We start from the raw sequence: 17309 nt of genomic DNA on the forward strand, positions 1-17309 counted from the left end.
GCACCCCACAGGTAAGATGGCAGGAACCCAAGAACAAAGGAGGGAGCAAAAGCACATGAGTGCGATCGACCAGGAATGACAAAAACCAGGCTAGCACCTGATCAGAGATGCCAATCTGAGTCAGCAAGGTGGGATTGTCGACGGTGTCAAAAGCTGCCGACAGATCTAAAAGAATCAGGGCGCCTACCCCACCTGCATCAACCAGTCTGGCCATGTCGTCCTGGACCGATACCAAGACACTTTCAGTGCCCGGACCAGGCCTAAAGCCTGATTGGGCAGGGTCCAGAAGTTTAGAGGATTCCAGAAATGAGGATAGAAGAGGTGACACCAAAGACTCCAAAAGCTTCATTAAAAAAGGTAAAAGAGAGATAGGACGTAAGTTAGAAAGAAGAGATGGGTCCAGTACAGGTTTTTTCAGAAGGGTAATCACTGTAGTGATCTTAAATTTTGTCGGGATAACCTCCGACTGGCAGGAGATATTTTTAACCGTAGTAAATTCCGTTAGTAGATCCTGAGAGATATCTTTCATGACTGCCAATGGAGCCACGTCTAAAGGGGAGCCTGACTTGATGTGCTGTAAGGCAGGAGATACCATTGCCTTGGTGAAAAGCGAAAAAGAAGACCATTCTTTCACTTCAGACAAGCCACTCAGACCCAGTAATTCCCTCTCCAGAGCAAGAACCGAGGCAGATGCTAGGATGGTAGTACGGATAGCCTTAATTTTCGGCACAAAAAACTGGGACAGAGAATCAAAATGATTTTGGCAAGGACTAACTGTAGAAGTGTATTTCTCTGAGGAAGACCATGATTTGCCCACCGCAAAAAGAGCTTTAGGCTGACATAAGGCAGCCTCAATTTACTGGACTAGATGAGCTTTGTTAGCTGCTGAACAATATGCTACTGAGCTCTAAGATTGGGGTTGTATGCAATACACCATTTGCGCTCAGTCTGTCTAAGTCTGAGACTAGCTGTTTTTAGCTGTTTGGAAAACCATGGTTCCGAAGGAAGCCTACGTAGTTGGATAAGCCACTAAGGAGCCATTATATCAGCTGCTTAAAGAGCATGACATTGCAGAAAGAGAGGCGGCAGGAACCGCTGGACACTTTGCTTTAACCAGTGAGACAAAGCCCAACAAGTCAGCAGAGCGCCAGCAGCGCTGCCACACACGAGGTGGGGGGTCTTAGACTGATCCCGGCCTACTTTGAATATGCAGTTCACTAAATAGAGGTCGGACCAAAGAACTGGCTCAACAGATTGAACGGCTAGCAGGGCTTCATTAGCTAATACCAGATCCACAGCATTACCCATCCTGCGAGTCGTTCCCAATACCATTTGTTGGAGACCAAGGTCAGTCAGACTAGCCAAAAAAAACAGATCTAACTCAGGGACCCTAGGGCAGTTAAATTTCAAATTAAAATACACCCAGCACAACAAGGTGAGTATATTTCAGCCACTAAAGGTTCAAGAAAACCAACATGGGAGCCTGTGGGGCGGTATACAATCAAAAAGTGACAGATTAGGAGCGGGGAGATTACACATCTCAACAGCAAAGCCTCCATAGCTAAGGAGTGAGGACAGCTAAGCTGTGTGACTATAAAATCGGATTTAAAAATCACTGCCACGCCACCATCTACTTGGGGTGGGGACCGGTCAAGGTTAATAATTCTATAGATCTCTGGAATTGTCTGCACCAAGACTGGAGCCAAGCCCTCCCCAGCCACGTGTCCGTGAGGCACAGCAAAGTGAGGCAACGATCTGACGGGAGATGGTGGATGTCAGCCACGTGTGCCGGCAAGGATCTAGGGTTAAGCAGCGTCAGCACTGAGTCAGTAGGAGACTGAACCTGTAGAGCCAGCTGCTGTAAACAAAGTGGCATGCCAGGCTCAGACACAACCCTCCAACTGGCAGGAAACACAGTATTCAAAGGAGCCAAAGACAAAAATGCCCCTCTTGGATAAAATATCCTCCCATCCTGCACGCCCGTTGCACAGATGGGCTTGCCTTAGGTGCTTTGACGGCGTGCCCGCTGCGCCCGTCCACTGCACGGGCAAGTGATCCGGCACATATAATGCCGTGCCCAGCTGCGAGCGAGGCGAATAATGCCCACTCGAGAAGTAAAAAGAGGACTAGTCGCAACTGCTGTGTCCTGCAAGATAAATGTAACAATATGATAGTACAATGCGGCAACAGTCTGTTAAACTGCAGTAAATGGTAGTAAAAGCACACTAAAGAAAAGATGCAAATAACAATTAAAATATTCTTAAAGCTGCAAGCTGAGGGGCTTTATAATGGTAGTCCTAGAAGGACAACCTTACCACTCGGGGGTAGGGGGTCTTTACAAAGAGAGAGAGCGAAAAAGAGGCTGTAAAATAGTCTAGGAGAAAGACAGACAGATAAAGATCCAGCAGCAAAGAACACACACACAGAGGGACACACAGGACACAAATGGCAAAACCAACAGAGAGGTATACGAGTAGGGCGTAAGAATGGGAGTGTATGACCCAGATGGAGCGGAATACATAGGAAACAAATCGCGAGTGTCTCAAAGAGAGAACCATGGCTCCTGTTGTAATGCTCTTTCCAGCACTCAAACTTTTGTGTGAAAGTTCAAACGCTGGGCAGCCAAGCGTCTCTCCCAGGGACCAGACCGTTGATTTTATGCAAAGCACTTCAGGCCTTATTTCAAGTTGGGCAGTAAACATAAAAACAGTAGTATTTATGAATACTATTTATGGTAATATAATTAATATAATATAATTATGAATTATTGTCTCCGGAGGATAGCTCAGCGGCAACGTGCTTGCCTTGGAAGCAAGCCGACACAGAGCAACACAGGTTCGATCCCCGGGTCCGCGCTTAGAAACTTCTGGGGATTAAGCATGTTATAAATAACCTATCATATCATACTGCCATATTTACTGCTCCACGTGGTCATGAGATGCAAAGTATCTGCCCAATGTGGTTTTCTAAGAATTCTGTATGCTGTAAATACTGCATACAGACAAATACCGGGAGTCCAATACCTAATCAAAAACACATTTCTACCTCCCCCCAACAGGTGGAGGTCAAAACTGTAAAAATATCCCAGATGTTTTCAAAAGCACTGGCAGTAGACCGGGCTCTTTGGGACTCAGTTCAAGCTTCCACTAGTGGGGGTAACTAAGTGGTCCACGTACTCGCTTCCCTGCTTCATACCGACAGGTTAGGCTCCAGTAGCACTCAGACTTTTTGATCCAGAAGGATCCTCCCACCTTCTCTTCTGTAAGAAACACCTTCACATTTACACTGGAGTTCTGCAAAGAAAGCAGACCTTTTGTTAACATCTGTAATTCCTCTGAAATTAATAAAGGCAGAAACTATAGGGAATTCTAAAGTCATACAGTACAGACTGCCAATTTGCATGTCCAGCAGAGTCTTAAATGCCCACAGAGGAGAGTCTTGCAAGTTCAAACTTTATCCTACTGAGCCCACTTGCCTTGCTTAGAGCTGAAAGCAGTCTGAGGTACCCGTCGGGGGCATACATTATAATGGAGATGAAGAAAGTTAATAGCCGCCAATCATCACAAGAGGGCGAGTTATCAGGGAGTTGAAACATGATGTTAGAAGTGAAAGAAAAGGAATTACTATTCATGGCCGCTGAATAGTCATGAATCCTTCTTTGCTGCTTAGAGGCGGCAGCCCTAGCAGCGCAGGATGCTGCCTGTAAGCAGCTATTCACTGTGCCCGTGGAGTGAACACCGGCCTGACCAGTGGACACTGCACTTAAAAAAACGGTCTGTGCTTCTTCAATGTGTTAGTTGCCCCTCTTTGCTTAAGAAAGGGGAGCAACCATCATGTTGAATACGACAGCGGAAAGTTGTCTGAGGCACCCGTGGGCGACATAGACATACATAATTATAATGGAGATCAAGTGGGCCCATTCAGGACTCCTTTGTCTGGCAGGACAACTTCACTCCGTCCATCCCCTTTCTGCTGCCGTGAGGTAGGGAGAACGTCAAAGACCAACACATAAATGCCATTCTTTGAAGCATCTTGATGGACCCAACATTCTCTGTACTGCATTTGCTGTGAAAGCAGATTTATTACCCATGAACACACTACCTGTATGTTTTTACTATGTAAATAAGTAGTACAAGCCCTCATGTTGTTGTCCCACTTTTCCGCATTAAAAAGGGATGCATTTATTTGGGAATCATAAGCAAATTTGAAAAGCAGTTGTGAAGTGGCACAATTACAAATCATGGAGCACAAAAATGCTTACAGCACCTGGTATTCCCAGACAGTCTCCCATCCAAGCCTGATAGAGTCAATACCTGAATCATCCAGGTATTAATTTCAATCAATCATGCAAGATGTATGTGCTGGGATGCCTGTGTTGGTCGTTGACCGTGTTGGGAAGGAACTTGTACCTTCCTTCATTCCCAAGCACTTTAGAATTGGGCAAGACATCTGTTGGCTGTTTCTAGGCACTACAAAAAGACTGGGGGGAGCACTGAGAAAAGCTTTTTTCATGCAAATATAATGACACACACAGACATGGGCGGGCACTAACAGAAGGTAGTTGTTATTTAAACATAAGGTGCAATATAACTAAAAGCACTGTAGAAGCAGGCTCTCTGCCAAAAGGAATGTGACCTGCGTTAAAAATAGACTACAGGCATTGCTGTGGGGTTCGCTAGCTCTGGAAAGCCAGCACGTCACTCAGCAGCTGTTTGCTGTCTGTCAAAAACCCATGAATGCTAAAATGGGATTGTACAAACTCAATGCACTACATGCAGAATTATGGAAGATCAGGCTTAAAAGAAATATTACAGGACTGCATAAAAATATGAATAAGATGAGTGAAGTATGAATGAAAATTAGTTATAGAAATATTTAGTTTTTCCTGGGGCTAGACCTCAAGGTTTGTAAAAGTCTGCAGTGTGTATCTATGTACGGTATTAATATGTTAAGTAGCATGGCTGCCTGAAATTGCTGATTATGAAGAAAAGAAGACTTTGCAGCACCCCTTGTAGGGAAGAAGGATAGTTTTGGATGGAGCCATGCCAGTATCCAGTGACAAAGTCAAGAAGTATAAAAGCTCCAGTCTGCAGGAGCTTGGAACGGAAGAGGGACAGAAGATGCCGTTCAGGGAGCAGAGTTCTTTGTCCCCCATCCTCAATTATGTAAAGATTAAACTTGTTAACCTTGCAAGATAGACTCCTGGCCTTAATTCCCTAGAGGGTTATACTTTAATCTGTTGTGAGCGTCATTAGGGGTACCCATATAATTAAGGCGTACCCCTGTAAGTTGGGCTACCCTTTCAACCGCCTCCCTGCAACAGAAACAGGAAGGATGGAGTGAAGTTATCCTACCAGACAAAAGAGTCCTGAATGGGCCATTGTCTCTTTGTCCCTTGTCATGCAGAGACGCTTGCGCTGTTAGGGACGGCTGCCTGTAAGCAGCTCCTCACTGTGCCTGTGCAGCGCACAGGCACAGTGCACAGGCACAGTGAGGAGGCATGCAGTGTACTGCACTTAAATGCAAATTGTGCGTTTAAGTCCTGCTTTTGCTCCGGGCATGTGTACAGCCTGGAGCGACAGCAGGACTTTGGCAATCCCGGGGGCACGGGGGTGGTCTGGCTGGGCCTCTGGGGGTGGCCAACGTCTGGTCGTGAGTCAATGGTGAATGGCCAGTCAGTCATTCCTCTGCTGCAGCCAGCCAAGTGGGCTGGGGAAACAAAACAAAACCTCTGTTTGGATTTGTTTAGTTGGGAAATGAAACCAAACAGAGGGTTTGTTTCTGTTTTTCCGCTGGTTCCTGCATGTGGCTGGGGCCCCACACACAATAACATCACTGTGGGAGGACAAGTCCTTGGCCTCTGAGCATTGATCCTCCTCCTTAGAGGAAGATCAATGCTCAGAGACTGACACCTGACCCTCACTCATCTCCCCGCCCCCTGTCCTATATCTTCAACACACTGGAGTGGGGTCTGCAAAGTTTAACCTCACCCTAATCTGTTTGAGGGACAGTACAGGGGGCTGGGTTCATGCTGGGTGGGAGAAGAAAAGGATGCCTTGGGGGCCTTTCTTTCTTAACGCCCCATGCATCCTTTTCTGCCGTAATTTCTGACTTTTTTTGCCCGCCCTGGGCTGCCTACACTGAGCATGTGCAGCAGGGATGGCTCATTAGAGCACTCACCGCTGCACATTCAGTGCAGCCCCCACCGTGTCCATGAGTAACAGGATTTTGTTGATACTCGTCATGTGGTGGGGGAGTGTCATTGTTGATGGAGCACTGCTCATCCCGCCCCCATGGGCCAGCCGAGCATGGCTGTCTGAGCACAACCCCCGTAGTTATTGCACTTGTATGTTTTTCACAAGGTATAGGCGACAGCTGCTTCAGGTTGGGTTGAAGTAGAGGGTGGGAATGTTGGGAAATGTTTTCACGTTGTTTTTGGTTGATCTTTTGCATGGGTTACATGATGGGAATAAGGTTTTTTTCTCCCTGGGAGGTGGCAGAAGGGATGAACTTACCAGACAGACAGGTTTTGATTTACATACATGGGGACAGTACAACCAGATAGGCTGATCTCTTAGCTGGCCTGGAATGTGAGTGGGCTGGGATCCAGAATTAAAAGGTGCACTCCTCTTGCAGTTTCTCAATAGGTACTCACCAGACCTAGCTCTCCTCACTGAACTCATGTGGCCGGATTGGAATGTAGGTTTTCGAAGAGATCAAATTATAGGACGGTGGCCCAATGCCGGATTCTCTATGGGTGCTTCTGGGTGAGGGGTACCCTTATTCTGATTCACAAGCAACTTCCCCTCAAGCTCCTGACAGTGAATCTAGACCCTCAGGAACATCTTGTGTTAGTGCAGGTAGAACTGTGGGGTGCCATTTCGAGCATTGTTGCCGTCTATGCTTCCCCCAATGCAGACCTTTTAGACAATTTTCAATTGGTTCTCTTCAACAGCCAAATAGGCCTTTGGGTCCTTTGTGGGGACTTCAATGATGTGTTGGATCTAGCCGAAGACTGGACTCACCTCAGAGAGAGCAATCCTAACATGCCCACAAAACTACACGCCTTCTCGGTAGCCCTTGGGCTTTTGGATGCGTGGAATGCTGCACGAGTCCGAAAAGAGCTTTTTCTTTCTTTCTGGGGTACATTGTTCTATGACCACAATCGATGACTTTTTTTATCCCCCATTGTCATCTGTGTAGGCTAGTCTCTGCTAGGTTCCTGGCTAGAGGCATTTCAGATCATGCACTTTGGCGCTTAAATAGGTACTATCTTGGCTTCCCTGAATTTTGAGAAGGGATAACCTCTAAAACGTCCAAATACTTTGCTATTAATGAAGGATCTGTGTATAACACAGTGACACTATTGGAGGGTTCCAAGACAGTGCTTAGGGGAGAGATGCTTTCTTTGATGGCAGCAAAGAAAAAGGAACGGGCACAGGTTATAAGAGAGGCAACAATGCTGTTGACTACGGCTGAGGAAGGAAAGTCGCCCTACACAATGCAAGACAGGCACACTTGGCTAAACAGAGTCACAATCATGGGGCTGGAGACAAGGCTGAAAAGAGTCTGGCGTGGCTCGAAAGGACGGATGATGGGGGTCACAGACGTGAGGGAAATCATAGATAATGGGGGTGACAGAGTTAGAAGGAATGCAGACATCTCTGAGGCGTTTGCAGCCTATTATGACAAGGTCTATCGCTCAAAAAGGGACCGGAAACCATCAGCGGATTTTCAGTTTTTATATGCAATCACTCTCCCGCAGTTCACCAATCAACAGGTGCTGGACTTGGAAGCCGCTATAAATGAAGAGGAGATTATCACTGCCATTTCCTACCTTCACTCCGGGAAAACTCCCGGGCTAAACCTATTTCCAATTGAGACCTGGAAAAAGCTTTGGGACCTGATGGTCACCGACATGTATAATTTGTTCTTGCACAGCAGAGACATTGGGATTCTCCACCCCGATCTTAGAAAGGCTTGCATAGTTATTCCCAAATCCAGAAAACTACCAGAGTCTTGTGCCTCCTACAGGCCCATCTCTCTGATAAATGGTGAGGTTAAAATCCTGGCGAAGACATCTGCTGATCGTTTGTGTGGGGTGATCTCCTCCCTGGTACACCCAGATCAATGTGGGTTTATGCCAAATAAGTCAACCTGTATGAATATCCAGAGATTATTCCTATCCATATCACTGGTGCCCAAACTTCCTGATCCATTTACTTTTCTCTCTGTCGATTTTGAGAAAGCTTTTGACTATGTTTAATGGGATTACCTCTGGGAGGTTATGACTCGTATGGAGTTTGGGGTGAATTTCTTGGGGTGGATCCATCTGCTTTATATTTCCCCAGTCGCAGAGGTGAGCGTCAATGGGGTATTCTCTAGGACCTTTCCCCTTGAGCGAGGGACTAGACAGGGGTGTCCTCTCCTCCCTTGTTGTTCACACTGGCTATCGAACCGCTAGCAATCTGATTTAGGACGGACCCGGGCTGGTTGCGGTTCCAGTGACAGACTAGGGCAGAGGACAGAGTGTCCCTGTACCCAGATGATCTTTTGTTGTACATGGGGGACCCGTTGCATGCCTGTCAAAAGATTACTCGCACACTGAACGACTATCCGGTAACAAGCGGACTCTGAACTGGCAAAAATCAATTCTCTTTCCATTACAGGGAGGTGATGGGGCCACCCCCCAGAATTGGTCATAGCAGGTGTCAAACACTGGTTTCAAATACTTTGGTATTCAAGTGGGACCTGACCTCTACCTATGAACCTCTGCCATATCACGGATAGGTTCATTCAAGATGTGACACGCTGGAGATCCCTTCCATGGACCCTGCTTGGAAAAGCTGCCCTATTCAAAATGTTTACTCTGCCTGGATTTTTATATTTACTCCAAAATGCTCTGCTTCAGGTCACCAAACCGGAATTTGACAAAATGAATGCTACTCTTCGAAACTTGTTATGGGGAGGTGAGCAGCCTTGTATTGCCCTCGCTACACAACAATGTTCAGTGTGGGAGGGAAGCGTAGAACGACACAACATATGACTGTATTATTGGGCTGGAAAGTTGGTAATAGTTAATGACTGGATACATGGGGATCCTCTACTCCCACATATCAAAGCTGAATGGAGCTGGATGTATGGATTGCCTCCTACTCAAATCCTATACAGTGGTCGAGGGAAACCACTACTCCCAGTTATGATGCAACATATTATTCAGGTTTGAACAGAAGCACACAGGAGTATAGGGTGGGTGGATAGGATGACCCAGAGAAACTTTGGCTACGAGAACAAGATACCCCACCTTCCACCCCTGCATCCTTCAGCGGCTAGTGCTTGTCTCTGCACGGCTGTCTGCACATTGTCACTCCGGCTCTCTCATCTGCCTAACGCATCTAGGTTCGCCTGCCTAGCGATTCTGCTGTAATTTAAACGGATCTGATGTATACTTATCTTGCTACCTGTAACTGCTCTCAGATTGTACCCTTCTCCTGTAACTGGGTTGTTACTATCTATGTTAATATCACCTGTAACGGTATACTGTTTCACCCCTTCTGCAACCTGTAACTTCTGCAACCTGTAACCTCCTTTCTGTAACTTGTAACTTCCTCCTAAACATGCGCCCGCAAGCCTCTGGGCAAGGTGCGCAATATAAATAAATAAATACAAATACAAATACCCCCTGTGGTATAAGGCGCATGTGCCCGAGATTAATATGGTCGGCCTCTTCAGGGTTTGGGAGCGGTGAAGTATACTCATTCTCTCGGATGTGTTAAAAGATGGTAGAATTGTTTCTTTTTAGGATTTGCAAGCCACGGCCAGGCCCCCCGATACCAAACGATATCGCCACATGCAACTTTCTCACGCCCTGGGCACCCAAGCACCCAATTCCAAACACTGCCGTATAGCCCATCATGTTCTCCCCTGGAGGTGAATCTCCTTGCAGAATATATTAGCTCTAAAGTTACCTCCACTCTGTATCTAGTCAAATTTTGCTTTTGGGACCAAAGAGTTGCTACACCTCAAGGCAAGATGGGAAAAGGATATAGGCACAATGGAATTTGAGGAATATGTTGAGGCTATGATGTTTCCAAAGTTAATTGGGATCTCAACTAGTCTACAGCTAATTCAACCTACGAGCCTTCACAGAATGTATTATACCTGTACGGTGCTGTTTCATTGGGGCCCTGCTGATCACCCTCACTGCTTGATATGTGGGGGAGCGGAAAGGTACTTTCCTTCATATTATATGGGAATGTCCCCAGATCCAGCATTTCTGAAAGATGCCTTGATAAGTGTAATATTGTTTTGGAACTCATGATTCCAGAAGATCCCAAACTGTTGCTTCTGTGGATATGGGGGGGCACTGTGTTCAATCGGAAACTGTTTATATCCACTGCTGTTCGGTTAATGAAAGGGGCCATTGCATCACTGTGGGAGGTGGGGGGTGACAGAACACCCCCGAGTAAGAAAATGGATCACTGAAATGGACATGTGCATGGCCATAGAAAAATAAGTGTACACCGCTCAGGGATACCCCGAAAAAAGTATGGGGGAAATGGGATGGGGAGGGTTAACAGAAGGTAGTCTGATATTTTGGACCATGTCGCTTCTCATTTGCTTCATTTTCACTGCTTCTTGGCGTGTGTCCTTTTGTATTTATGTGCAACCTGCGGGAAACACACCAAAGCTTGTTATGTTTTACGTTCTGCTCGTTTAATTTCCTGCTGTTTCAAACAATAAAATGTGTTCTAAAAAAAGATTGAATGCATTAGGAATATGGAGCGAGGGGTGGGAGTAGTGAGAAGAGGGGTGAAATAGCATAATGGGGGTGAGATTAGCAGTGTGAAGAAGGGTGAGGGTGTGTAGAGGGAAGTAAGGTGAGGAAGAGAAGATGGTGGAGAGAGAAGTAGTAAGATCTGGGGAAAGAGCGAGAGGAGAGAGAACAACGGATGGGCGTCTGTTACTAGGGATTAGGGAAGCTTGGGCTAGGGGTTAGGGAGTGGATTTGTTAAATAATTTATTCTTTTGCACAAGTACTTGTGCATTTTGCATTGATTCTTTATTGGCCTACCTGTATGTTTGATTTCTCTTGGATCACTCCGAGTTCTGTTGTATTTTATTGTTTCTCTGGTTTTGCGCTTCCTCTGTAGTTGACGAAAGCATGGGGTGCCCACGTGACAGCGGTATGTTCTCAAGATGCCAGTGCACTAGTGAAAGACCTTGGAGCAGACCATGTCATTGACTATAGATCAGGAAACGTAGAGGAGAAGCTGAAATCTACAGAGCTGTGAGTATGAATCCATTCGTGCAAACTGAACACATTGCCATGGATAAGTGACTGATTACTGAGAGAGAGTAGCTTTTGGGATCCGCCCTTTTAATTGCTTGGGCTTCAACAAACAAACCATTAAAACAGTGACCCAGTCATGCACTGAGCCTCTGATACAGTTCCGCTCACCTCAGCCTCCATTATTTTCCTCTCCGGTTGGACAAGCGCATGACACGGTGGTTAGAACAACTCGCGGAGGTGGACTCGCGGCATGTTCTAATGAGTGGTAGTTCATTAATCAAAGTTTGCAGAGTCAAGTTTTATTTATAGAGAGGAATTTTCTTATTTTGAATCCGCTGCACAAATGTGTTATTTATGAGCGTTCCCTGTGTAGCGCTTGCAAATATTAAATAAACACAAAAGTGCCTACCACAAAAACGTGCCCTTGATAATGGAAAAGAAAGGATGAATTTATCAAGCATTGCCAACACAAGGAATGCTACTGCTGGATGGCCACCACCATTATCTGGCATTAACCTTGACTGCCTGGGCATTGCTGATGTCATCAGAAGTGACATCTGTGATGTCATCAGTCACGTGCTGTAGTAAAATGCATTTGATTCCCTTCCCTTATTGCAGAAGTCTCATCCTGAGGTACTTTGTGTATTCTCTACGAGAGATCCTTGTCCATTCTTATATAGACTGTTAGTTGCAGAAAAGGGTCTCCCTCTCAGGGGTATCACTACGTCTGGTGGCTGAACATTCGCATATCAGATTCACACATAGCAGATTCAACTCTGACAGCAACTGGAATTTGCCAGGGTCAAATAACCTCTCAGAATATCTGTGGCACTTCCACTTTTGGGTAAGAAAACTCCATATATTTGAATTGATCCAAAACGGTGGTCTTGCTGCTGCACAATGTTCTGAGCACCTCAGTGGCCTCATGTTCTAGGAGCAACCCAAATTCTAGTACAATCAGTGAAATTCATGGAAGTCACATTCATCCCAGGCCTATAGTTCAACCTCAAAATATAAGATGTTTTGAAGATTTATAATGTTCAACCCTTTGTAATCCTCAGTCTATTCCGATCCACTGGATTGTGCTATCAAGAGATCTCGTGCTGAGCCAGTTAGGCTACTGCAACATCATTGACTCAGGTGACTTGAAAAAAAGCGTTAAACTCCAAACAATCCAGAAACGCATATGCTAGACTCCATTTAGGCATAAGGAAGCCAAATCGCATCTCGCCTGCTGTAAAAGCTTCACACAGAAGCAAAAGCTTCACACTTGCTTCTGTGGTGCCAATGATGGAGCACAAAATCCTTTGAGCTATGTTCTAAGCCAACACAAGGTCCTGATTACCCGCAAAAGCTGTCCCCTCAATGCTCTCCCATTCATTCATTGGCAGTAATTACTTTGTGGTAATTTACTATGAAGTAATTACTTTGAAATTGCATCCACCAGTAATCTTACTATTACATTAAATCTGTAATCCTGCTTTTCTATTAAGGCACGTAATGTGAACCTCCTTATGGTTATAATGTCATCTGTACCTTTTGAACTCTTAACTTTATTTAGGAAGCCCAAAATTGCAGAAGGTAAAGTCTGCAATATCAGCGTTTGGAGTAATACTTGACACCAAGAAAGCTTTTGACTCAACTGAGGGGGGTCTTTCTATTTTTGGTGCTTCAAATATGGGTTTTATCTAGTACATTATCAAAGCTATTAAGATATTGTATACCAGATCACTGACCAGAGTCTGAACCATCAGCCTTTCTTCATTCATGATAAAGTCAGTTAAGGGCACCATGTTAGGGTGACTGCTCTCCCTGAAAGCGCTTGTTTTGGCCATCTCGCCACAAGCCTCAACTGGCCAAAATTAGAGTTATTCGTGTCAACTGGCTGCAGTAGTAAACTGGTGTCAGCAACCGTGTTATAGTGGCAGTCCAAATCTATCAGGCACTTAAGAATAATTATAACTTTTGCGGTAGCGACGTGCCAGAAGATCCCAATATCCATGACAAACAGAATATCTATAATGATGATCCTCATGAAACTCCTCTCCCTATAGGTAGGTGGCCCCTTCATGCCCCCCAGGGTATTTTTTATAGGCCTCAGTGTTTGATGCTTAAGCTGATTTGAAGCCTGGGGAATCCCAGGATCAAACGGGAGACCCTAACAAAGAGAATACGTGGGATATCCTGACAGTCCACCCGGTGCCACAGTGAGAGAATTAGAAGTGAATTAGAGAGACCACTACACCAAGCAATTTAGTGTCCTGCGTCCCAGGATCCGTCATCAAGGGAAGCAGCGAACAAGTCTGCTCGCAAGACGGACTGATCTCATTTTCAAGGCGCTGCAGTCTTAAATAACCTGCAACCAATTGTGTATATTCTGTACTAAGTCACCTAACGACTCACCCTTGCGACCTTCAGGATCTACTGGAATGCAAACACAACCTCAGGTCCACATGGCAGCTTTTCTCCCTGAACCAAAAGCCTTCCCTTGATGCAACATAGGGACACGAGCTGCCTACCCCATAACCCTACCCCCCTAACCGATGTTGTCCCTCTAAGTATAACTAAGAGCTGTGAAATGTCAACTCTGAGACCTTTTTCGGTGCTAAATACAGTACATGAACTATGACATGAATACACTGAGGAAAGCACAGTAGATACGTGCTGAAATGAAACCCATAAGAGTAAACCAATACATTATTTGCCCCCCTTTATCAGAGATCTCCAACAAAATAGATAATGTTACACTTTCGGCAATAGCGCAATCTGCTTTGGATGTTTGCCTTCTGTTTGACACATTTATCTAGTTGTATAAGATGGACAAAAACATCCCAGCTCGGGGCCTCACTATGAGTTCAGTGACAGTAGAAGAAAATGACAGTAATACCTTTACCACCTGTTTTAACCAGCTTTACCACCCCTCCTGAGTTATAGCTGTGGAAACTCCTGGGCAAGAAAACCATCTGCTTGTAATTGAGGCATTATCATCTTAACAAAGCTGGAATGGCGCTGGCGGTATTGCCAAATGTGGTAATACTGCCGCTCCCCAGCGACGCCCTATGGCACTTCAGAATGGTAAGTAACAAGCACCCATAATTGGGCAGTGAATAACCATTACAACTAGTGGTAACAGTATTTCTGTATGGCGGTATTAGCACGGCTCATACTCTAAAACTTGTCATGAAGCCCCGAGAGCCAGTGCTCCATCGAGTACTGATTTGTCGCCCCTGTTGTGGGAGCATTCGACTGAAACGTGTGCAAGGTCACAGTTGAGAACAGCCCACTGCCCTCGCTGGGCTGTTGTCTAGGGGTCCTTGAATCAATCTCCATTGGCAATAAATGTTTTGCCTAGCTAGCCATTGGTTAGGCGACGGACACATTGCTGTATTTTGGACACAGGTGCCCGATTTTGCACATGGCATATTGATGGAAGATGCAATTTACTGTAACATGCAGCAGGATGCCCACTGCGACCTTGTTATAACCAGAGCAAGGACAAATGGTCTGGTTTAGGCCGATCTATATAAATAATGCAGTACAGGACACTGTTCAGATACATTGAATATGTATATTTTCCAATGGATACGCTCATGTCACAAGTTGTAATCGTGTTGTGTCTGCTTTTTTTGCCTGTGCAACATGAAGAAGTAAATATATTTAGACACTGTTTAGAATCATGCATACATATTCGTTACAGGCATGTTTGGTTCTCCCTTGCACCCTTTTTAGTACCCAGTGATTTCTACTCTGCCTGAAATCTGATCGAATGCAATAGTGTATACTGACAAGTGCTGGCAGTTATATATATATACATAGAGCCTGATTTCGAATTTGGGGAATTAGTCAAAATATATATGGGTGTGAGGGGGAAAGGTATGGCGGGGATTATAAGAGGTTAAAAAAGGAGGGGGCCACAATTGATGAGCAAGATGGCAACGACAGGTTTGATGACACAAAGTGAATCCAAAGCTGCACCCTGAGCGCCTGTGGGGAATCGTTGTACTATAAAATTCATAAACAAACAAAACAACCAGGTGTAATATCGGAGAGGACTTCAGGGACTCAGTGGTAATTTAAAATGTCCCCTTTCCATCCCCTCCCTTTTTCTTTGCTTCCTCTCTGGTTCTTCCGGCGGGATCTGCAGAAGTCGGTTATAGCAGGTGGGAATGCGCAGGCAGATTCAGGCGCCAAGTCGCTGTAACCAACCTGCAAGGCAGCGGCTCTAGGGGGATCCTCGCTCTAGAAGGACTAGGCATGTCTATCAGAGTTGGGGGTCTGCAATGGAGGGGGGCTGAGAAAAAGGGGGCATCTGCTTTAAAAGGGTGTATGTGCTATGGTTACTGCAGGAGAGATTCTCTGTGGCAGTAGAAATCAGAGAGTTTCGGGTGTGCATTAATCAATTTGTTCCAGTGCTTGTAAATGAGTCTGGGTACTCTACACAGGCAAGCGCCAGTACAATTTGAGCACTTTGTGGGGACCCAGCCCTTGGACACCCTCTACCACAAAGATCCTTTCATTGTACCCCTAACAGCTGTCCTGAGAGTGCTGGGGGTCTGCACAGTACACAAGCCATCTGCGAAAGCAGGGTAGATACATGAGAATGGATCACACCACAACACCACAAAGGTAGGGGGTAGCAGTGGTAATAAAAATAGGACATTAAAAGATGTCCTTCAGTTTTCTTTTTAACAAATATTTCAGCTTGCAGTTTTGCTGGATTTCATACAAATTAATTTTCAAATAACTTTTTTCTAGTACTTCCGCTTTTAGGTCTCACTGCTTAATTTGGGATAAGTGCCAAGTCTTATCCCTGAGGCCCGGAAATGGGGTGAAAAAGACCTCACCACCCGCACCCCAAACCATATTGTAGAAAGGTGTTTAGGCAATCCCAGGCTTCCCTTGTGAGCCCACAGCATCTTCTGAGGAGACATGTATGGAGTGGGCTGTGATTGCAATCGGACCTGCCGTTTCCAGGTGGAAACCAGGCCGCAGGATCTGCAAACCCTTACTAATAGCCATTTGGGGAAGGCCAGTAACACAGATCGGCTGGAGCAGACCATGGGAGAATCAGGCGGCCGATCTGACACAGCAGCATGATTCCAAAATAGCTCTAGTTTTATATACTCAACCCCTGGTGCAGTGTTATGTTATGTTATTTGGCATTTATATAGCGCTCTACATATCATTGGTATGACCTCAAAGCGCTTGTGGTTGAACGCCCTCTGGGACCGTAGTCCAGGTCAGTCGAGAGAGTAGGGTATTCTCGGGTGCTTGGGTGCACTCAATATGTGAGCAGCTGATGAGATTGCCTGATGGTAGCAGGCATCCTAACATTAGGTGTGGTGGTAATGAGAGGTCAGTTAAATGTTTGCAGTCTGGTGGTTGGTCTCCGAGATTGCATTCTGGCGGCATTGGGCCTGTGTTTTTTTTCTGTGGGGTGTAGCTGTGTTCAAGCAGAATGTTGAGGTGTTCATCTAGTATTGTCCGTATGTGAGCAGCTAGGCCGAAATTGATCGAAGGGTGTAGCTGCGCTCTATTGTGTGTTGGTGTAGAGTAGAGAGTGAGCATAGTGATAGGAGAGGTGAGTGTCTGGAGTTGATGTTTGATTCTTACGAGCCCACTGGGCCCCGTGGGCCAAGTATTAATGATTAGGCCAACAGTAGTCTCATATGGGTTGGGGGCAGGATATAGGACGCACATCAATACAGAGCTGAGACCAGTGATCTTGCACAGGTGTCCCCTCTGAAACCGTAATTATGAATCTCCAATAGGGCACAAGTATAAAAGGGGGAAGGGCCCACTCTAAAGTGTGGAATTTGGAGGCAAGGACACAGTGCAGAAGAGACCAGAGCAAGTGAGCAACAGTGGGGAGTAAGGAGCCAATGAAAGGGAAACGAAAGTGTTGGAAAACGAGAAAGATTAGAAGAACGGAGGAAGGTCGAAAGATTTCAAGGCAAATGTTAGCACTGCTGGAGGAAACAGATTGAAGAGGAAAAGATGGAAGAAGATTGAAAGT

General features: G+C 45.6%; 1 protein-coding gene across 2 annotated transcripts in view; it reads left to right on the forward strand.

Moving 5' to 3' along the window:
* Positions 1-17309, forward strand: part of RTN4IP1 (reticulon 4 interacting protein 1) — a 485006-nt gene that overhangs the window by 266916 nt on the left and 200781 nt on the right. For both annotated transcript variants that reach the window (XM_069606575.1, XM_069606576.1), the window contains one exon: positions 11154-11290. In XM_069606575.1, coding sequence (XP_069462676.1) covers positions 11154-11290 — 137 coding nt within the window. The remainder of the gene's footprint in view (positions 1-11153; positions 11291-17309) is intronic.

The sequence above is a fragment of the Ambystoma mexicanum genome, chromosome 4p (assembly GCF_040938575.1).
Source record: "Ambystoma mexicanum isolate Mex_15411 chromosome 4p, UKY_AmexF1_1, whole genome shotgun sequence".
Lineage (NCBI taxonomy): Eukaryota > Metazoa > Chordata > Amphibia > Caudata > Ambystomatidae > Ambystoma > Ambystoma mexicanum.